The following is a 23,369-nucleotide window of genomic DNA, read 5'->3' as shown; positions in this document are numbered from 1 at the left end:
CTCTAATGAAACATCCTCATCATCACTGCACCAAAAACAATAACAAAATTGTTTTTTGGCCATAATCCTATTTTTTATAAGCACTTTTATATAAAAACTTCTCAAAAAAGTTGTTTAAACACTAGCATTCCCCCTTAATCTCATTCATTCTCCCTTGAACTTTCATCAGTCTTGTTCATATCTTTTCACAAAACATTTTTACAGCCATTACATCCTTGCCTACCTAGGACATTGCAGCCCAATGTCCTGTGTATCAGTCTTGATTTCTTGGCAGCAGGGTACCCAGCTAGTGACTCCCTCCTTGACATGCTATATTTCCCTTCCTTCCCCAGTACTTTTCTTTCCCTGACACTTTTTTCTTTACTGATATCCCTTTGATTTTTATAAGATTTCCTCCAAACCATCTTTTCCTTTTTCTTCTCTGGTGTCCACATATGAGAGAAAATATGCAACAACATTTGACCTAAATTTGGCTTATTTCGCTTAACCTAATAGTCTCTAGTTCAATCCATTTTCCTGCCAATGACATAATTTTATTTTTCTTCATGGCTGAACAAATCTCCATTGTGTATATATATCACATCTTCCTTATCCATTCATCCATTGATAGATGCTGAATTCAGTCCTGAGGCTTTTCTTCATTGATGCCAACCCACCATGGGATCTCTTATGTCTACTATACATTGACACTCAGAGGTCACCACTGGCACCTTTCACAGTGCAGAGCTTATCTCAAGCCCTTTACACATTTCCAGTAGAGGAAGTAAATAAATGTTTCTCAAGGGAGAGGGCCTCAGTAGGTATGTTCTCATCAATCCACTCTGCATTCACTACTTTTGATGTCTCCCATCAAAACCAGAATAAAGGGAGATGCTTCCTCTTTGGGTCATGTGATCTCAGCTCACCACCCTTTGTACTGTCCACCTCATGGCCTGATGCTGGTGTCCTAGAATGGTCTGTACTTTCACTGATTTGAGGATTCTGCACAAATGTCAGGATGTCTTCCTCGACCACTCTGCCTTAGAAAGCATCCCCATATATTATGGTTTGGATCTAGATTGTCCTCCAAAAGCAGATGTGCTGAAGGCTTGTCCTCTAATACAGAAATGTTCAGAGGTGGGGCTTTGGGGAATTGATTGGATAATAAGGGCTCTGACTTATCAGTGGATTAATTCATTGAAGAATTCATAGCTGAGTTGGGAAATGATGGAAACTGTAGGAAGGTAGGGCCTAGTTGAAGGGAGTAGGTCCTTGGGCAAGTGCAACTGAGGACTTGAACTTGTTCTTTGCCCCTCCTCTCTATGCTTCTGACTACCATGAAGTAAGCAGCTTTGTTCCTTCATACCCTTCTGCCATGATGTTCTGCCTCACCACAGGCCCAGAAACAATGGAGCCTTCTAACCATGGACTGAAACTTCTAAAACCCAGCCAAAATGAATCTTTCCTTTTGTAAGAAGTATTTCTCAGGTATTTTGTAACAGTGATGGAAAGCTGACTCAAATACTGTAGCCACTCTATCACTTTCTTCTCTTTACCCCAGAGTATGTGATCGCATACCACCCTCACTGTCTGACACTGTGACACCATGTTAGACTTATTATTTCATCTTCTTTCCTTGCCCACCCCCCAGGCCTCCTCACTTCTACCTTTGGCACCAGAAAGTAAGTTTCAAGGGGTGGGATCTTTCTGTTAGGGTGGCTGCAAACAATATTTTCTGACTCATAACAGACACTCACTATCTTTTCAAGTAAATGAATAGCCTTCATTGGTATTTTTTGTTGTTGTTGTTTGATTGTGTGTGTGTGGGGGGGGGTTACCAGGGATTGAAACCAGGTGTGCTTAACCACTGAGCCACATTACAAGCCCTTTTTTATATTTTATTTAGAAACAGGGTCTCACTGAGTTGCTAATTGCCTCGCTAAGTTGCTGAGTCTGGCTTTGAACTCACTATCCTCCTCCCTCAGCCTCCTGAGTCACTGGGATTACAGGCAGGTGTGTGCCACCACGCCTGCTCATTGGTGATTTTTATTTTAAAAATAAGAATTAAAACACTTACCTTGTCAGTTATTAGGCACAATTAAATGTCTTTCCTTTTTCAAAGAAGCATAGTTTATGTATCCTAGTGGATATACTACTCAATGCTAATATCATTTTCTCTATTAAAAAAAAAACTTGCTGAGTGATTCAGATTGAAATGAATGCTCCCCCAGCCCCCAGCAGTGAGTAATTAGTATTGAAATAAGGATGAGAGGTCTGTAGCTTGATCCTTGCTTTCCAATGCTGGCCAACATCAGTCTGGAATTCAGTTATTTATTTAAACAAATAGATTCTCTTCATTTGCTTCAATCAATGACAGTATTATCATTCTGCTCTGGGTCAGCTCTTCTCCAGACACACTAACTATGAGGAGATTGATCCCTACTCAGAAGGAGGGAAATAATCTCAGCCATTCTGGGTGAAACAGAAAGTCTTTCATTTACATCACTCACACTCACCAATTAGGACCATTGGAAATAAGGACAGTTTCTTTTGTCATTTCTAGTGATCACTGCAATTTCTTTTATTTCTTGATTTTTGCCTTGATGTCATACATAAAATCATCTTTTCACGAGAAAAGATCTAATGCCTACTTGCAACTCTAGTTTTTTGTTATTGTTGTTTTGTTTTCAGAACAATTGCTTGATTTCACAAAAGGGAAAACTGAAGTTGCTGTTTCAGCCTAGGGAGTTTTCATTTGGTAGTAACACAAGATCTGTTTACAACAGAAAAGAGGGGGCTGTTTTTCCTTCATGACAGAACTCTAGTTCAGTGGGTCCAAGGCTGGCAACGTCCTGGGTTCAAGCTCTGTCCATCTTCCTCCCTCAACATTTTTGCATTTCTTCTTATGTTTATTCCTCTTGAGCTTTACACCTCATGTCACCAGGAAGTTCAAATAAAGGTGAAAAGGGCAAAGCAGTGCCCAGCCTCTCTTTCACCCCTTTCATAGGAAATAAAAGCATTTAGAGACATCCCTGCAACTCTTTCCCTGAGGTCTCATTGTTCTGGGCAGTCAAATGACATTTTTAGTTGGGCATATTGCTGCCTTTTGTTTAACAAGGAAGGAGAGAATGAATATTGAGCAGCAAAACCAGTGTCTGCCCTGGCTGCTCCCAGCAAATGTGGATTGCCCTGTGAATGGGAATAACAGGAGGACTTCTTTATACCTTCTCATGTTAGAATAAGGCATTATTTGTCATTCAGGTAATATCTAGTTTATTGGGAATTTTTTGTTTCTTTTTAGTCCTTGAAACAAACAAACAAACAAACAAACAAAAAATTTGCCTTTAGATTTACTCCCACCTGAGTAAAATTTTTCATTGAAGACTTGGAATAAATCAGAAGACATTCATGCTGCCTGATAGAGTGAGTGGCTCACGTACTTGAAAATAGAAGGTCAGGGATTGATTTTAGATAAGCCTAAAAATAGAATAAAATAGTGATTATTCACAGCTAAGAATCTATCAAAATGATGGTTATAGGTATTGTTATCATTTATTCAAATACACACTGAATATCTACCATGTGCCAATCACTGCTTTTGCAGGTGCTTGGGATGCAATGTAAACAAGTTAGATGAGGCAGACATCCTCCTTCTACTTCAGGGAAACAGATGACATGCCCACAAATTAGCATAATCTCAGGGAAAGTGGTAAAAAAAAAAAGAAGGCAAAAAATGGTAAGGAGTTCGGGGACAGTCTCTGAAGAAATAATTTTGAGATGAGAACATTTTTTTCTCTACAGACCTAATTCTCTAAATGTCCAAATTACAAGTAAGATGTTCTTGGCAAAAATGTGATTATTATTTTTTTTAAAAAAAACATTACTTTGCTCATAGGTTCCCTTTATCTTAATGGCAGTAATGTGAACTGTTGTAGAATTTACCAATTCCTTTTCCCCAGTTTATGATTCTTGATATAACTCACCGTTGAATCAACTCATTATACTTCATCATTCAGAATTAACGAGGAAATGGTTTGGCTCTCCTCATTTTTAGTTCATATTGTCTTTGAATCCTGCTTTGTTATGTCCCTTGTTGAGGTTTTTAATGTGATGGTTCCTGTTCTAGTGTGGAGGTCAGACCTCTCCTCCCAGCTTTAATAAGAGTAGAATTGTGGGACCCATCAGGGATCTGGAGATAAATATTGCAAATATCATGTTAATCCTTAATCTAATCAAGTTTATTAAAATAGTACTGAGCATAATATTAAGTAGCGTTCACTGTGTGTGGAATATTGTCTACAGAATTGTATCTGGGCTGACTGATGGGAGTATTTGGTTGGTTGATTAGCTGTGGGTTTAAAATTTTAAACTTTTATGTTGGTGTCGTGGCAGCATGTCATGAGATGCAGAAAAGTTGAACCTGTACTTCTTTCATTTCTTTCATTTCATTTCATTTCATTTCTTTCATTTACTGTAACACAGCATATTTCCTAATTTGGGACATCTATTCCTCTGATTGATTTAAAATTTGTTTCTAAGCTGTTTCCAAAAACTGCCTCTGGATAAAAGCAACTCTTTATTTTTCTCTATCCCTCAAGGTGTTTCACAAAGTCATAAGAGCATAAGTGTCTCAGATATACTTTCTTATTGTTCAGTAAATGTAATGAATTATATTTAAGATTTGAATATTTTTCTGTTATCACCATACATTGGGAGCTAACTTTAGTTGAGACTTTCATGTAGCATAATCAGACTATAATGGTAATTTCTGGTTTATATTGAGCCTCTCTACTAGCCTATGAGCACCACAAGGGAACAACTGGGGAATATTCCCCTATGCATTCAGTAAGCACTCACTGAACACTAATTATGTGTTAGACTAGATAATGATGACACACAGTGAAGTAGATTCTGGCTTGCAATTTACAATCTAATAAGAGAGATAGGCATTAAACAAATACTCATTTAATTTGTGGTTGAGGTAAATGCTGTATAAAATGAGGACCTAACCACTTCTTTGAAGTTTGCTTGAGGAAGTGAAATATAAGCTGTGACTGTATAGGTAACTAGAGTTACCCAAGGTAACAATTGGACACTCATTCCGCCATGTAAATGCCCTGAGTTGTGAAAGAACTTGCAGGCTCAAGGAACCAGTATGAATGAAGAATGTTGAATAAGGAGAAAAATCCAGTTAAATCCAGTTAGCTATCCATAAGAACCAGATCTAGGGACTTAGTTCTAACTGCAATGAGAAGTCATTTAAAGGTGCTAAGATTCGATTTGCAGTTTGAAAGTATCACTGAAATAGATTGGGATGAGAGAGCTAGTGAAGATTTCCATGCAGATGATGATGACATGGATTAGATCAATAGTGGTGATGGAGATACATTAGCAAGTTAAGGAGATATTTAAGAGAATAGAGTTTGAGTGACAGTAGAGATGCTGTGAACTGAAAAAGAGGAATGTCAGGTACCTAGGGTTTCTGGTATGGATTGTGATGCAATTTATTGAACTCAGCAGCTAGAGGGGAAAAAAAGGTTGGGGGCAAGCTTATGAATTCAGTTTGGACATATCACATTTGAAATGACTTAAGAGATCCCGGGGGGGATGTCAGATGGAACTTAGAAAAAGATATTTGGACTATGGTGTGTGAACATCTATGGAATACAGTTAGGAAATGAAGCTTTGGAATGGATGACTTAAGAGCAAACCGTGAGGAAGTTTTCTGAGATTTTAAAGTTAAATAGAGGAGGAAAACCTGGCAAAGGAAATTACCAAAGAATGTTTATATGCAGAAGGGAAACTGTCAGAATGTGTTGTCACCAAAGTCGGTGGACAGTAACAATTCACAAAGGAGATGGCTCCCAGGACATCATGTATGATACATACTCAGCAGCACAGAGGCTTGGAATATAGAGGTCATTAGTGATCATGGAAATAAATCCATGTGTAAGAGAAGTGAGGTGAAGAAATAGAGATTATTCCTTCAAGAATTTTGACTAAGGGGCAAGAGTCAATAGCAACTCTTAGAGAATTATGGGATCCTGTGTTTTGGGGGTTTTGGGTCATTTTTTAAAATAATGCATGAAATAGGAATATATTTGAATGTTGGTCAATTAATCAAAATGACAGCCTAAAGATCCAGGAGAATGGGAACGCAATGCGATCCAAACATTATTGGGGAGGTGTTTGCTTTGTAGAAGGGAAAATTCCTCCTACATTTTAATGAACAGGAAGAGAGAAATGAGGGCCCTGGGTAGGAGAGGACAAAGCCCCTCTCTGCTGCCTCCTATTTTCTCAGTTTGCAGCAAGCAAACTGCCAATGGGAGGTGGTTAGTGGGAGATTTGGAGATTAGTGTATTTTAAACAACTAGTCAGTACTATGTGCAATTTTTTCCCAGGAGAACTGTACAAAACACAGGGTTCAGTTGATACATCACGATTGACTCCCCCTAACACAGCCAGGTGTAATTAAAAAGTCAGAGGGGCAGAGGAATTTAAATTCCTTGCAATAGAGAGTCAAAGAATGGTTGATAGAATTTAAATTAGAACAGAATAGAAGAGAAATTAGTGCCCTGGAAATTCCATCCATGTTAAAAACATCATCAGAGTTTGGGCATGTGAGTAGCAGTGTAGAAGGACATAACTTGTAATGAGATGGGGTATTGGTTCAGAGAGTTTAGAAATAGGGATATTTGGGGTGATGACAGGACTCAGATCATATTATTTGTGTGTGTGACCTGATGGATTCAGGGAGAGACCACTGGAGATGAGCAGGTTCATGATGGGGTGACATGGTGGATGGGATGCCTGTGAGGCTGATGAGCTCACCTGAGCTGATGTTTGAAGAGGGGGCATAGTAGGAACAAGGTAACATGGTGCAAGAGTCTTGCCTGAGTGGCTTGGGATGACCCAAACAGATAGATGAGAGGAGAAGCAGATGGTGGAGTCCTTATCACCAGCCTTGGAAGAACAGGAGTCTTAGAAGTGAGGTTCAGGAGAGGCACTGGATGGAAAAGAGCATATTTTTTGAAGAAAATGAAGGGGTTTTCTTGAAGAAGACTGTGGCTGCAGTGAGCCAACAGCTGGATGAGAGTAGAGCTGGGAGATGGAGAAAATAACTCAACAAAGAAACAGTTTGTTAAGGAGAAAGGGAGGTATGGGGTTGTCAGGCCTGGAAGGTAAGGGGTGGAGCATTTCAAAAGTTGATATTGGTGTGTGGGGTGTGTGTGTGTGTGTGTGTGTGTGTGTGTGTGTGTGTGTGTGTGTGTGTTTGGGGATGGGGGAAGAGTGAGGAAAATCATATCATTGAACAGGGCTTGGGGGTTTTTAATCCTATTAACCTTTAGGGGTAGATGGCCTCTTGAGGTTGTCAGAATTCATCTCTGGCCTGGAGTGGTTGGAGAAGAGTGCTGTTGTGTAGGGTAGTGTAGAGTAGTGTGGCTTGGGGTGGGGGTGCAGTGTGATGTCAGTCCTTTTTCAGTTGAGCTTTGACTGCCACTTGGGTTAGGCCTTGGTCTTGAGTCAGCCGACCATGGCCAGTTTGCCTGTGGGCTGTCATGTGTTCCCATCTCAGCTTGTGGCTATATTCCCTTTGCTATAATTAATATCTGTATCTGTATAATTAATATCTGAAAGAATAAGTGAATGTCCTCACATCCATTTGTTTCAATTTCTTCAATGCTGATTCATTTTCTCCTTTAATATTAATTTTGTTGTGAGTATTATTTATTATACCATGGTGTTTTCTGCTAAATCAATTTATAAAATATCAAGTACTCAATAAGTGGGTTTTTTGGGTGATAGTTTGTTTTTCATTTGTAAAGTATCAATTAACATCATGTACATATTTTAGTCTCTCCAGTTCTTTAATGAGGGTGTTTTTAAGGTATGTTCTTTTACTTCCTGAAGGAGCAAATGATGTGAAAATCCTTCCAGGTCAAGCTGTTTGTCCTACACCTGGGTGCCGAGGAATAGGTCATATCCGTGGTCCACGTTATTCAGGACATCACAGGTAAAATTTTTTCTTACTTAAATTATTTTAGGGATGAATGAGAACATTATGCAGATTGGCTACTTCATGTAGCATCATAAATGAATCTCCTGAATGCAGCTTCCCCCATCCTACTCCCTTCTCTATAACTAAGGCCCATCTTTCCTGTTATCTGCCTTCTTATGCCCTTCTAGAGTCTTCTTGGACTCCTGAAGTATTTCCCAGATTTACATCACATCCCTGAATCTCTGCTCTCTGGTGGTTTTCCTAGTAACTGCATATGCTCTGATACACTCACCTCCCTACATCCCACCCCTGTTCTGAATCATCTCCATACCCCTTCTGAGGCTAGTTTTCTTCCAGAGAATTCTAGAGCCTCTTGTTTTTTCCCCTTGTTTTCACCTTACCTCTGTTGCTTTTTCTCTCTTATTCATTTGGAGAAGAGCTAAATCTGTGAAAGAATAGAAAGTAAGTGTGAAGTTTATGTCTATGTTTTAAATATTTTAATATAACATGGAGCAGATGGTTCTTATAAGACAAAATAAATACAGGTAAATACACAAGTCTTTACTACTTTTTCTGTCCTCATCAATTGGTAAAATGATGCATAGACACATTATTCATATTGATGATCCAGTAACAGAATGGCTTTTCATCACAATGACCAAAATATCTGACAAGAAAAAATTAGAGGAGGAAAAGTTTACTTTGGGCTCACAGTTTCAGAAGACTCAGTTGATGGTCAGCCAACTCAGTCGCTCTGGGCCTGAGGTGAGGCAGAACATCTTGATGGTAGTGTGTGGCCAAAGGGTGCTGCCCAGGCTCATAGCAACCAAAACGCAGAGAGGAAGCAGCCAGTGACAGATTTCAATGCCATATCCCTAGTGACCTACTACCTCCATCCGTGCCCACATGCCTACAGTTACCAACCAGTAGTGCATTCAAATTATTAAGCCATGAAATGGATTAATCTACTTATGAGGTTATATCCCTAATCACTGCCTAAAAGCCCCACCTCTGAATCTTACTACATTGGAGAATCATGCTTTCAAAATATGCGCTTTTGTGGAGATATTTCTAGATCCAAACTATAACCGATAATGGATAGACTAAAACCCAAAAGAACTGACATAAAATTAGTCCAGTAATTATAAAATTTATAAAAAAAAATTTATAAAAAAAAGCATCACAGATAAGTTTAACGAGAAAAGAATAAGTAGTATTACATGTAAGCAGAAAACTTTTGTTCAAATAAAAGAGATCTAAATGCAGAATGAGAAGTCCTTGCTTTATCAGGGGTTGCAATTCTGGAAAGCTATGATGTTAAAACTTTAGTCTCTCAGTCACACTTTCTATTTTTCAGATGTTCAGCAGCCACATGTGGTTAGTGGCTACTGTATTGGGATGGCACAGCTGTGGTGTTCTCTAAACTTTCCACCATTGCAGAGTTCTGTTAGGCATCTCTGAGAAAGTCTAGCACATTTCACCTTCTCTTTGTGGACTTCTGAATGACAGGTATTTCCAGGTGAAATAACTGGACATCTTAATGCCTCCTTCAACATGTGGGTCATTCTTCTCAAAGTTAGCTGGAACATAATTTTGCAGTTCTTCTGTTCCTTAGCACTCCCTGAGATTCCCTCTGGCAAAGCTGTCCTCCCTAGACAGCCCCTTCAGGCTGCCCGGCGGCTCACTAAAGCCTCTTTTCCACTTCATCAGAGCTGACTTGCCTCCCTCGCTATTCTGTGATTCACCTTTCCTGACTGGATTCTGAACTGTGAACAGATTTCTAGAGGGCATGTTCTAACCTGTTCCAGACTCTTCTCTGAACTCTTGCTCCTCTGTAGACATAATTAGAGCCTGGTTGATGTTCTTATTTCTGTCATCTCATTATCAATAGTATTGAGACTATTTGACATGTTTTATCTAACAAGTAGTCTCTAAAAGTTGGGCTTAGAACTTATGAATAACTAGAAGAACATAAAAATAAGGAAGAGTTTAAAGAAAAGCATTGTATGAGGTTCAGAGGGGAAAAAATGAAAAAACCAAAGACATTGTGAGGAAGCCAGGAGTGTGAGACCCTACCCTAACTGAAGACCTCACAGATGCACAGAGCTGCTTGGGGAGATGCCTTATGACTGGGTGATGGCTCTTGTTCAGCTGAGACCTCAGTAGGACAGAGCAGATCATGTAAGTAAGAGCAGATTGTTCAAACCATAATGACTCCAGGGCTTCAGAAGTGAAAAATGAAAAAGCAGTGAGTACCCTCAATTAGCTTCTCTTTAGATTAGAAAAGATGAATTCAAGAACTATATATTTTTCAGAATTGCATATATAAGATTTATAAGGAGTTTAAATCATCAGGTAAATAAATCCTAAGTTACCTATGAATGGAAATGCAAAATAGATTTTTATTCTATTTAAAACTATTTTGTATTCAAGTAATGGAGACAAGTTTCCTGGTGGAGTTAGTGCAAACAACAAGGCAGTTACTGGAGAGCGGGGCACAGGTATTGGAGGTCAGCTGTAGTAAGCACTGAACATCTCTCCTCCTGCTTTAAGCATTTAATCAGCATTTTTAACCAACTTAATTTATGAACATAACTATGTGTATGACCTCTTGTAATTAACTAGATAAAATTGTTTTGATATCATGCATTATCTCCAGGGTTCATTTTCATGTTATTTCTATTAGTGGAGTCTAGATATTACATGGCTCTAAAAGATTAAAAGTATTGTTCTTCAGCACTTGGTAGTGTCTGATGAGATACACACACACACACACACACACACACACACACACACACATGCGTGACTGATAGAAAGCTTCAATCACCCAAGGTTATGATTATGTTTTGTTCCTGGGGGTCTAAGAGATGGTAAGTAATAGGTGAGGATTTTTTAATGTTGCTTCATCCTCCCAAATCCTAGATGTGGTGTGATGGTCATTTCTACCTTGAGTTTCCTGAAGGATTTAAATGAATTTAAATTTAAATTTAAATTGCATATTCCAAAACAAACTTTTTTTTCTCCTGTCACAGACATGGACCTTTACTATAGATCCTTCCTTCTACAGATTGCCTTATGTAGTTTCATCTCTACTATATAATTTTATATTTTAGAAAAGAAAAAGAAAAAATAGAAAGCCCCTCCAGTATCACTGAAGTGTGTAGTTGGTTTCTGCTTCCAAAGCCTGGGGGTGAGTGAGCATGAAAGCAGGGCTTCACTTGAAGCCAAGTGGCTGTTTCAGTCTCTTTTCTGTAAAATATTCCCAGTCCATAAAGTGCTTGCAAGAAGTAAGTGTTGTTTTACCATTTCATGTCCGAATTCCTGGTTCCCACTCAGCCTGCTGTTTTGAAAGGAAGTAAACAGTCTCCTTAAAGTACGTTGTTGATGTCTTTTTTGTATGGCTAACAAGGGCAACAGTGACACCAAGATATCACTAAAGAAAATTGGGAATAGTGTATCAGTTTAATAAATCAGGTAGACCTGTGAGTACTTCTCAAATAAATTTCAGACACATTTATTTTAGTTTTTATTAAAATAAAGAAATAACCGTAATATTCAAGTCTGTCTGGAGTTCATGTAGAATCTACATAAACCATTATTTGAGAGAACTTGCATTAGTTCTTATCTTTATGAAAATAGAACTTTTGGCACTCAGTTATCACACAAATTACATTTTATTTAAATGAATTTACTGTGAAAAAAAGGAGTAGGTATATTTGTTTACAAAGAAATATTCAAAGATGACAACAAGGTCCAGGATTAGACATGAAGTTGTTTTTTCTAAATAAGTAAAACACAGACCCTGGAAGATTTTATCTATCTCTGTGTCATAAAGTATACAAAAGTAATTTACTTGTCACAGTGTGAGAGCCACTGGCCCCAGTGCACTTAAGTGGGGGCAGAGCACATATTGCCAATGCATCTGTAAAGGAGCAGGTGCTGCCCAGAGATGGGGCCTCCAATGAAGCAAATATGACTTTGGGTGCTCCTTATGCAAACCTAGCATAATTGAGCCTCTATTTGTAATTCTTGTGAATCATTTTGTTAGCTCAGATGAAAAAGGTGGAAATTATTTCAGATGTTTTCTTCTTTTTTATCTGTTCCTGTGTGTGAGACAGAGAAAGTGTGTGTGTGTGTGTGTGTGTGTGTGTGTGTGTGTGTGTGTGTGTGTGTGTGTATTCATGTTCAAGGCTTTAGACTGGCCTGAGTTGGACATCCAGACCTGCCTCTTACTGTGTGATGTGGGGCAGTGGCAGATTGCCCCCTTATTCTTAGTTTAAATTCCCTCATCTGTGAATGGGAGCTTGTTGCAATAGGAAATGTCAAGTTCTGTGAGATTACAACAGACCTAAATCTTTACTCACTAAATAATACAGTATCATGCTGCTCAAAATATGACTGCATAAAATATAGAGAAACAAAATAATAAAAGGATATTTAACACATCCATTGCAAACAAGGGTTTATTAAATAGGCCAAAAAGACACACTGATGTACAGATTTTCAATAGCCTGCTAAAAGAAGACTGACTAAAAGATATAGTTCAAGCAAAATCAAAATTAATCTGCTTAAAAGCAATTTGCAAAACTTGAGTGTTAGGCTATAAACAACTCAATAAATTCTCAAAATGAAAACAGTTCTTACCCTTTCTCTGATCAAAATGCATTAAGAAAAAAATGCTGAGAAAAAAATCATATCACCTAGAATATATGGAAAAGTATTTATAACTGTAGCTTTAGTAATCATAGGCTCAAAAGAGAACCTAACTTTGAATCTCAGAAAATCTAGATGTAGCGCAATGAGAACACTAAGGAGATAAATTTTGGGGGCATTACTCTGTGTAGGTTTAGAAAAAATTTACATTCCACTCATTTAAGACAAAATGGAAATATAATATTAAACTCAAAAAGCTCTAAGAATTTTTTAAATGATTACAAAAATGCAAGGAATACCTAATTAAAAGGTAAAATGAATGGATTGCAACACACAGACTAAAAAAAGGAAGTAAATTATTAAGACCATCCAAGAGTTGGTCCTTTGAAACAAAATGATAATACTACTACAATAGATAATAAACAGCACCAATTCAGTTTTAAAAAACAACAAAAAAACAATCAAACAAAACTGTCCTATATAGTCAATGCCTCTTGCTGAGATTTGGTGGGGGACTCCCCTTATGGAAGGAATTGGAATCACAGCTCTTAGATTTCTCATTTGGTTGCTCTGAATTTACTTGTAATAGTTTCATCTGTTTCATTTGCCTTCCTTCCGATTGTGGCATTTGGGAAATCCCTGGGCTCCTCTTATGCTTCCCTCCACCATCTTAGAGGTTGCCTTTTTTCTGTAAAAGCGAACATTTCCTCAGCTATCTTCCTGCCACTGGGGTTGACTTTTAACAAACACCATTGGTTGCATCACTGTGACCTAAGAGGACAGACTCCTCAGTTTAACCTTTGGCTCCTTTCAGCCTTTGCTCTGGGCAGCCTCAGAATCCTCTTGCTTAATTCTCTCACCTCCAAAGCTCTTGTCATCAGATGGTCCATTTATCAATAGGGTAACCCTTCTGGAGCCCTCATTCCTTTGGGCCTGCTCTGGTTTCTCACTGAGGCCAGCTGCACAGCAATCCTCCTGCCTTTTATCTCTTCTGGGGACTCCCTTTATTTCCTTTTCTTGGAGCCTCCATCAGAGGCTGGGATCTGAGCCTCTTGAATTCTGACAATTTTATTTCCTGTTTACTTTCTCCTTTTCCTGGCTTTTGGGGATGGGATTTGTGAGAAGTAATATTTTTGTATGTATAAAATATTCTTTGCTTCCTAGCCATAAAATTTAGTTGTGGGTATAGTTACAATTGGAATTTCTTTCCCTTTTTTTTTTTACAATAATGAAGGCATCACTCCATGTTATTTTACCTTTTTGTTGTTGAGAAGTCCACAGTTATTCAGATTTCAATACATAGCAGGATTGTTCTCCCCTCTCCCTACTCCCTCCGCCCTCTGCAAGAATGACATCCTTCCAGAAACATGTAGGACTTTCTGTGAATCACTAACATCCTGAAATGGTCCTCTTTTCATTCATTGCTTCAATCTAGAAATGTACATCTTTTATTTCTGGGAAACAGTCTCATTGTATTTCTTTGATAGCACTTTCTTTTTTGTTTATATTCCTAGACACATGTTTGAAATTTTCTTGCATAGCTTTAAACTCCTTGTCTTTTGTTCTGGTATATGAAATGTTTCCTCAACTTTGTCTTCCAATCCTTCAATTGAAGTTTTTAATTATACTGTGATATTTTTCAGTTTTGTGAATACATCCTTTTTTTCTTTTTTGTTTTTTGTTGCATCCTGTTCTTACTTGATAGACAGTGTTTTGTCTTACCTGTCTGATAAAGGTTGGAGTTTTCCTTGTTATTTTTGTTTGTTTGTTTGCTCCTTGCATTCAATCTTTTTTTCTGGTATTTTTTTATTTATTGTTTTTAGATATACACAACAGTAGGGTGCAATTTGACATAAATCAGTAATGGGTCTTTACTTCTATCCATTACTATAAAATTTTGAAGGCTAATGTGTAGGTCTGATTTTATGGAACTGGGGAATAATTATATGACAATTCAGTTCATTTCTATCTTTTTAAAGAAAATTCTATATGGAATCCTTCATTTTACAGCAACTAGAGCATTGTTTTCCAAAGATGCTATATTTTTGACACATTTTAAGCATTTTTTAAGTACAGCATTCCAAAGTACATCAATTTCCAAAGTTGTATGAACTGTGTCCCTATTATGATGAAAACAGACAAGGGTTTAGTTTATTTCTTTGTGAAAACTATAGCACATAAATTAAGGAAAGTCAAACTGATGATCTCTGGTTACTTTAAATCATCTTAAAAATGAAAATCACAGTAAAATGTAAAAAAGACAACTCATTCTCTTAATAATTAGAAATAGTACACATTATTTTAAAATTGACACCATTTTATCACCAGACTAGCCCATGGGTAATATTTTAATATTTGGATAGCATAGAGAAGCTTTAAAAGTAAATAACTATTTATAATTAATCAGCAAAGCTAATGTGCATTAAAGGTTTCATTTTCCAGGCTTTTTTTCTGAGAAACTATTTGATTTATTGTTTAAAAACAAATGACAAGAACAGTGTATGTTGCCTGTTTGTATTCAGTATAATTGTACTCACATATTTTTTTTAACTGAGTACAGTCAACAAATATTCGTTTTGTCATTTGTTTCTCATGTTGTTGAAAGTTACTCAGATACATTCATCAGACATTATATTTTTGGTGTGTAAACTTCAAGACTTTTGTGTCTTGTTTTCTGGATTCTGTATTTGTTAGAAATGACTCTTCTTACTGTTTTTTCCCTTGAGTTCTGCCTTGTCTCATTATTAGCACCAAAAAATCATTTTGCGTGCCTATGTGCATATTCAAAAAGCACTTGCCTCTTCTATTACTTTTAGCTGTATCCTATTTTTATTTAGGTTTGCATTTTAGAAAACCATATAACTATCTTAAAAAGAAAATTGTTGAGTCTTTTTCTGTTTTTGACAACAGAGTTTAACCTATTTGCAATTACTGTTACAATTACTTCAAAAATTATACATCTGCCAACTTGTTTTATGCCATAAACATTTTGGTCTGGTGGTGGTGTTGATGGTGCTGGTGGTGAGACTCGGAAAGAACCTGCCTTTCCTTCCTTTCTTCCTGAATCAGTCCCTCCCTCCTTCTTCTCTTCTTTCATTCCCTCCATCCTTTTAAAGAACATTTTGGTTGTTGATAGATTCTGCTTTAGAAGGAAGGCTTATAACTATTCTAGTGGTCATTCTAATGTTTTCAAATACATTCTCAAACCTACCTTTACTTAACTTTTAAATTCATTCAAATATTAATCTCTGGCTTTCTTGGGAAAGATGAAATGCTAAATGTTTTTCTTTTTTCTCTAATCCAATATGCCCTGTAAATTTTATTTTATGTACATTATAATTTCCTCTCAACTGTTTAGAGATGAAGATCGTTGGAAAAGGGGGAGGGAATATTTTGCAATCATATTTAAAACAACTGTGCACCTTAATTTTTTATGTGTTTACTGGTTCCAGTGGTAATCTCCAGTCCTTCTCAGCCACAGTGTCCAGCTTTTTTTTTTTATTTAGCATCTTTTGCTCCTTGTCCTGACACACTTTTTTTTCAAGTTTTTTTTTAATTTCCCTATGATGCTTGTATGTCATATTTAAATTCTTTACACACAAGAAAATATCATCTATGAAAAGAATTTGACATGAGATAGAAATTTGTGCCCAGATATTCTTCTTTTTCTTTCAGAGTTCTGTCCATGTTGCATCCTCTTAGCCTCCAGTTTTAATTGTGGTGGCAAGATCTTCTGTCAGCTGATTGGGGTGTGTGTGTATGTGTGTGTGTGTGTGTGTTTGTGTGTGTGTAAAATTTTAAATTTCCCCAGATCAATCAATTGATTGATCTATCTATCTATTTATCTATGGTTTTATTTTTATTAAATTTACTATAATACCATTTTCAGTTTTGTTTTTTAATATTTTTTGTTGTTGATGGCACAATATATTTATTTTATTTATTTATTTTTATGTGGTATTGAGGATTGAACCGGGTGCCTCATATGTGCGAGGTAAGCACTCCACCACTGAGCTAAAACCCCAGCCCCTGTTTTACTTTTTTAGACCAAAATTATTTTTTATAGAATATCATTTTCTCCCTATATTTTAACACTGTTTCAATCTTAACTGTGTTTTTATTTCCAAAATTTTTATTAAATGAAATTTATCCCCCTGAACCTGTCTCATCTTTTCCTTCATCACTTTGAGTTCTTCATCCTTTCTGAGCACTGGGTAAATCACTGCATGTATATTCTCAACACTTAGTCAACACTTAGTGAGACCTCCACTGAGGTTTCTCCATGTGGTTATTGCATGATGCCTTCTCCCAAGCTTTCCTGGTTTCTGTGTCTCTTTCAATCTCCATCCTGTGCCACCCTTAAGCAGATCTGGTTTGTAGTAGATATTGCCATCATTTCAGAAGCCTAATTCCTAGTTTGGAGGAGCTAACACACTAGTTGACCCTAACACATTAATGTTTTAGAATGAAAAGTATTGTTTTTCCATTTCATTGTATCAAAATAACAGTTTCAGGTCGGCTTAACAATTAAGCAAAAGTCATTAAAGAATCTCCTTATAATGCCAGGTAGTAGAAAAAAGGCTAAGTTCACATTAGCTCTGGGCCTTGGTTTCTTCTACTGCAGAGCACGATGATTCAACTAGGTGATTTCTTCTTCCTTTTTTAGTCATAGTAGTCCCCCCTTATCCACAAGGGATGCATTTCCGAACCCTCAATGGATGCCCGATACAACAATAGCATGGAACTCTTCCAGAAATGTGGCTCCTTATGTAGCAGCTTATTCATCAGTAGATGCAGCCTCCATTAATTTTCATATTTCTTGTTTCAACCCTATTTTGGAGTCTGTGTAACCATCTTTTACTTGGCAATAAATGGTTGGTGTCACTTGTTTCATGGGACCTCTCACTGAAGTTTTAGTGGAGGCGCAACACTTTCTGGCATAACATATTGCCATCCATCACAACTCAGTTCTGTAAATGTTTTCCACTCTGATTCAGTGCCATTTTCATCTTAAATATGCTGTGGTCATAACCTGTGCAATGTGAGGTACAATAGCAAAACTACCATGAAGTTTTCTTCACAGTTTCATAATTGGGAATTCATTCTTTCAAAGATCTTAACAACCTTAGTGTGTCATTTTTTTTCCCTTAAGTGGAGAACTTTTCACTTAAACGAAGCACTTTACAACAACTTTTTTGCATGTGCCAGTTGCCAGCATTACTGTCTTATGCTTTGTGGCCATACTTGAATACAAGCACTGAGACAGTTAATCTGATAACTGAGATGGCTAAGTGACTAACAGGTGGGTTTGATGTTGGACAAAGGGATGCATCATATCCCGGGTAGGACAGAGAGGCATGGCACATGATCTCATCACACTGCATAAGATTTATGAGATTTAAATTTTAATTTGTTATTTAAATTTTATTTAAATAAAAATTTATTACTTATTAAATGTTTATATCTGGAACTTTCCATCTGATATTTTCAGACCACAGTTGTATACAGGTAACTAAAACCAAAGAAAGTGAAATTGCAAATATGGGGGAACTACTAAAAAATATCTGTAATCGTATTTATTAAGAGACAAATAACATAATTCTCTAAGATCTATAGCATACTGTCTAGACAAGATTTATTCTAAATTGCATGTAACATTCACACATGCATTTCACCATTTATTAAAATGTAAATATCTTGGTCCAAGAATCACATTCCAAAAGTAAGACCCATAGCTGTAAATTGATCGCTGGTAACAGCAACTGGATCAGAGTAATTCCTTTTCCTAAAGGTGTTTTAAGAGTCAAAAATCAATGATCCTTCCATTATCTACTAAGTACAGGAAAAATTTATATCATTACATAATTAACTTCTGTGGTCTCCTGGAACTACTCAAAATGTTCAGGAATTTATCCCAGTTACTTCATACTCTGAAGCATGAATTAAAATGGATTATTCTCTTCACAAGGAAAACATATCCCTAAGCCTAGGAAGTTTTTCACTCTCTGTATTTTTTACTTATATGTTAGTTCTAAAGATATAATTGTCTTGGGGACAGTTTTCCTAATTTTTGGAAAATGAAATCCACTATTAAAATATACTGGCTAAAATCCAAGGAGATTATGTAGCCAGGGCCAATCTTCCTTTGGTAAATAGGATATTGTTGTAAGTACAACTTATTTTGGGAAGTTACATACAGTCAATATAGTGGACGAATTTTGGTTTGATGTTTAAATGTTGGTGTCTTTTCATTTGTAAAGAAATGATTACATCATCTATTAATGAGAATCATAGTATTGTGTTGTATTTCTGTCATTTAACCACTTTCCACATGTTTTCACATGCATTCTTTAATAATATCACAGTCATATAATGCAAGTTTTATTATTCCTATTTACAAGTGCAAAATGTGAGTCTTGCACAAAGTCTCTTCCCATCATTGCACAGCGTGTAACTGGTAGGGCTGACTTTAAACTCAGTGTCCTATAACTGCTAATCTGCTGCTTTCCCCCTTTCCCCCAGATACATCTGCAGAACTGGAATGGTAGTTAGAATTATACCTCTCACTTGTAGATGAGGAAGATTTAAGGTCAGAAAGGGAAAATAATAGTAACTACCCACAACCTGCTGTGCCTAGATGATCCCCTGTTAAGGAGACTACCGAAAGGATTCTTACTTGAGGCAAAGCCAGCACAGAGTGATCTCCAGGATTTCTTTCAAATTGTAACATTTTTATTCCCATCTCTAAAACATGCACACACACACACACACACACACACACACACACGCACGCACGCACGCACGCACGCACGCACGTACCTGGGGGGATAGGTGGAGGGGACTTGTCAAGACAACTGTAGTTGTTAAACATAATTTGTCATAGAAAATAAAAAGTAAAAGCTGCTTGAATCCTACCTCCACTTTGGTACATAGAGTTGTTAAAGTATTCCTTGTAAAATCTGAAACATCAATAAGATGTTACTTATGAATCAGAAATGTGGAATAAAAGCTTTAGTTATGAAAATATTAAGCTAGGTATGATGATTTTAATTATCCCTTTGTCTCAATTATTCTCATTTTGATGACTTAATAATTGTAGCATCACATTCCAATTTCAGTTATTATATTTCAGGGCCTGCATATGTCAGATTTAATACTCATTTTCCTGTTTTTATGTGGAACCAGATGGAAGAGGTGCATTGCCTATTTATAAGAACTAGCTATTATTACTGAATTTACTGAACTCCTTGAGTGATAACAGCAGTCAAGGTTGAGAGTGGCTTAGGATCACATTAATCTAAAGTAAATAAGGCCAGAGCAGTAATCCAAAGTAAATACTATGTCATGCATCTGTAAATGATCATATTGCTTAATAAAATGGATACAATGGCATTGACCCCAGTTTTAATACATGCTACAGAAGGTTCAAGTATGAATGGACAACAGATAATTTTTCATATAACAAATGGAGCTCTGAACCTAAGAAGGGCCTTTTACAGAATGTTGTAAATATCAATTATGTAGTAAATTCCAAAATAAGTTTAAAAATTCCATTCCCAGTTGCATGACCAACAGAAATGTGTGCGTTCAGCTCACTAAAAGACATGTACTAGAATGTTCATAGAAGCACTTTATGTAATAATCCTACCTGTGTCTACTCAAATGCCCTGCATGTTTGCACAGTGAGATTCTGTACAACAATGAGAATGAGCAGACTAACCACACACATGAATGAGGTTCACAAATTGATTGCTGATTGAAACCAAATGGGTCCAATCTGAAATAGTGGATGACTTCAATATAAGGTCTAAAAACAGGAAAATTATTTATTTTATTAAATTCAGCTCTGTGGTTACCCTTGTAGATACCCCTCTATGACTGAAAGAGGGCAATGGAGGGGTTTGGGGGTAATGTTCTGCCTTCTAATCTGGAGCTTGTTATAGGAGTTTCTCACATTGGGAAAACAATTTATAATCTGCACTCTCTATGTAAAGTCTATTTCAGGAATAACGTTTACCAGAAGTTTAAATCACCTCACAAATATCAGTATCTACAAGCTAACCTGCTGTGGCAGGCCTAGGGACAGCCTGCTAGGTTGGTTAGCAGGGGCCATGCTGGATGGCCAGATCGATTGCCTCTCCATTCCTATCTCTGGACACTGCAGGAGAGACCCATTAATGTCCACATCCCAGGCCTTTGGGCTTGTCGACTCCTTCAGGAGGCAGGTGGCCAGCTTTAAGGCCTCCCTGGTGAAGGCCAAGGGTGTCACTGTTGAGTGAGGTTAGAAATGTATCTGCCCTCATTAGAGTCTCAGCCCTCAGTGCTCAATTTATGTTTAATCTCCTTTGCATGTCTCTGTCAGGGATTAAGAATGAGCTAACAGAACAGATTAAAATGTTTCAATTTATCTGAGATAGGAATTAAGAGACCTTGCTTCTGGGCTTTGTGTTCCGAAGAACATTAGCCAGTTGTTTCCCTGTTTTTGTTTCTTTTATACCTAGCTTTCAGGTGGAGTAGAGAGATGATTTTCTTTCTATGAGACAACAGGTTTGCAGAAAGATGTATCAGCTGTATCAAGAAAAACCTTTTCCTGGAATTAAGCCTGAGACAGATGCCTCCCACACTTGAGAGAGCCCTCGAGTCTTCTGGCAAATGATATTCCTTAGGCCAGACTTGGGTGCTATTTAAACCATATTATAAAATAGATAGAACCTGAGGAAGAATAAAATAGCATATATCACTGTTTTCAGTATTTCCTGAACAGTGATCCACACACTGTCAAGCCTAACACCCTGCCTCTTTCTCTCATCCCCTCCACCCACACGTTTATCTAAGAATTCTCTGCTGCTAATTCACAAACACTAAAAAAGCCTTTTTAGAAAGGACGAAGAGCCTGCTTTGCCAAGCAGCAGACTGACATTATATCCTGAGCTTGCAGAGAATCTGAGTTAGGTTGCACCCAGCATTTCTGCTCCATCTGCACTTGGTCAGCCATTTGCATGGTTTCTTGTGGAAGGAGCTCCTGATTGTTCACAACTACAAGTGCTAAGGATTTCAGCACAGTGTAAAATATCCAGCAGCAAGTGGCAAAAATTTTACCCCAGCGCTCTTCTTGCTTTCCTTGTGGGTGACTTCTTATCATTATTATTGTTAGTAACTGGTACAAATTTAGGAATAGGCTGGCTGTGTTGTGTGCCTCACTGGCCAAGATGGAGATCAGCCTTGCAGAGGGGCTCATGGAAGGGAAGGATGCTGTTCTGCTAACAAAATCAGCTGCACCAGTTCATGAGAACATTCTGATAAGTTGAAGAGTGTCATTGTACTTTGATGTAAACAATTGTGCCCAGTGATCTTCAATGATACATGCAAACAAATAGCACCTCACGGAATAAAATACTTGCTGCTTACTACATCGGTCAATTCTAGTGTTACAAGTATTTAACAAAAGGTCACATAAGTACTTGGGTCATATGAAACTTTCATTTTGTATCTTAAGGCTTTCTTCTAAATAAACTAGCTTAGTAGGTACTTAAGAGAAAAACACTGTGAGAATGCATGACTTATAAAAAAAAGTTAGATTTTTTACCTGTTTTATTTTTTATATTTTATTTTATTTTTTAGATACACAACAGCAGTGGAAAGCATTACAATTCTCATTACACATATAGGGCAAAATTTTTCATATCTCTGTATATAAAGTATGTTCACACCAACTTATGCCTTTATACATGTACTTTGTTTTTTTTTTGCATTACAATTCTTAATACACATATATACCACAATTTTTCATATCTCTGCCTGTATATAAAGTATGTTGACACCTAATTCAAGTCTTCATACCTGTTCTTTGTATAATGATGTCCATCACATTAGATTTGCATTAATATCTTCAATAAATTAGACTGAAGTCTTCACCAGAATATCTCATCTGGAAATGACTTTTGTTCCTTCCACTGAACAAGCATTTATTGACTTTCTTTTATTCAGCCTGTGTCATGCTAGGTATAAGATCTGTAGTCCTGTTTCCACAAGCTCAAGTCTGGAGATGGAAATGAATGGCCTGAGAAAGGTATGCTTAGGAATCAAGGGTGGTCACACGGGGCCTCTGGAGCCATTTGGGGGTTCTAAGGAAGTTTCCCAGAAGAGGTAAGATCTTCTGAGCCCTGAAGGATGATAACCCTCAAGCAAAAGGGTTAGGAGGGATATTCCAGCAAAAGGTGGTGACTGAGACACAGAGATAGTTGATACTAGTGAGCGTTCATGGAGGTTGAGGGAGAAAGAGTGGCAGGGGAATTGTGGATATGACAGAAGCCCCTCCCACTGTATTTCCAAACCTTTCCAACCCTTTATGGGTGTGGGCCTTCAAAACCTTTGAGTTTAGAGGTTGAGACTTGGACTTAGCTTCTTGGTTGAGATGCTGTCTGCCTGGCAGACACCTGTGCTGTGGTCAGCTGTGCCCTTCACCAGCACATCTGCTGCAGTCACTGTGCAGGTCAGCTCCCCCGTATCAAGTCATCAGCACAGACCACTGTACTTTGTTTCCATGAGTTTATTCAGCATTCTCTGCTAGTCCAGGATGTAGGCATTATGAATACACCTTTTCTAACAGTGCTTTTGTGGTTTTATTGTTGGTAATCCATTGTGAAAAAAAAATTTTAATGGCACTTCAAATATTAGGTTTCTGTTGTATATAAAAAGATTTTAACATCTGATGGTATATATAATTATCACAATCAAC

General features: G+C 37.3%; 1 protein-coding gene across 9 annotated transcripts in view; it reads left to right on the top strand.

The window, feature by feature from the left end:
• Window positions 1–23,369, top strand: part of L3mbtl4 (L3MBTL histone methyl-lysine binding protein 4) — a 458,743-nt gene that overhangs the window by 281,260 nt on the left and 154,114 nt on the right. For all 9 annotated transcript variants that reach the window (XM_078030356.1, XM_078030355.1, XM_078030359.1 and 6 more), the window contains one exon: window positions 7,891–7,993. In XM_078030356.1, the coding sequence (XP_077886482.1) occupies window positions 7,891–7,993 (103 nt within the window). The remainder of the gene's footprint in view (window positions 1–7,890; window positions 7,994–23,369) is intronic.

This window comes from Ictidomys tridecemlineatus, chromosome 13, assembly GCF_052094955.1.
Source record: "Ictidomys tridecemlineatus isolate mIctTri1 chromosome 13, mIctTri1.hap1, whole genome shotgun sequence".
In the NCBI taxonomy this organism is placed as follows: Eukaryota; Metazoa; Chordata; class Mammalia; order Rodentia; family Sciuridae; genus Ictidomys; species Ictidomys tridecemlineatus.
The sequence above is the reverse complement of the archived record's forward strand: the minus strand, read 5'-3'. Positions and strand labels throughout refer to the sequence as shown.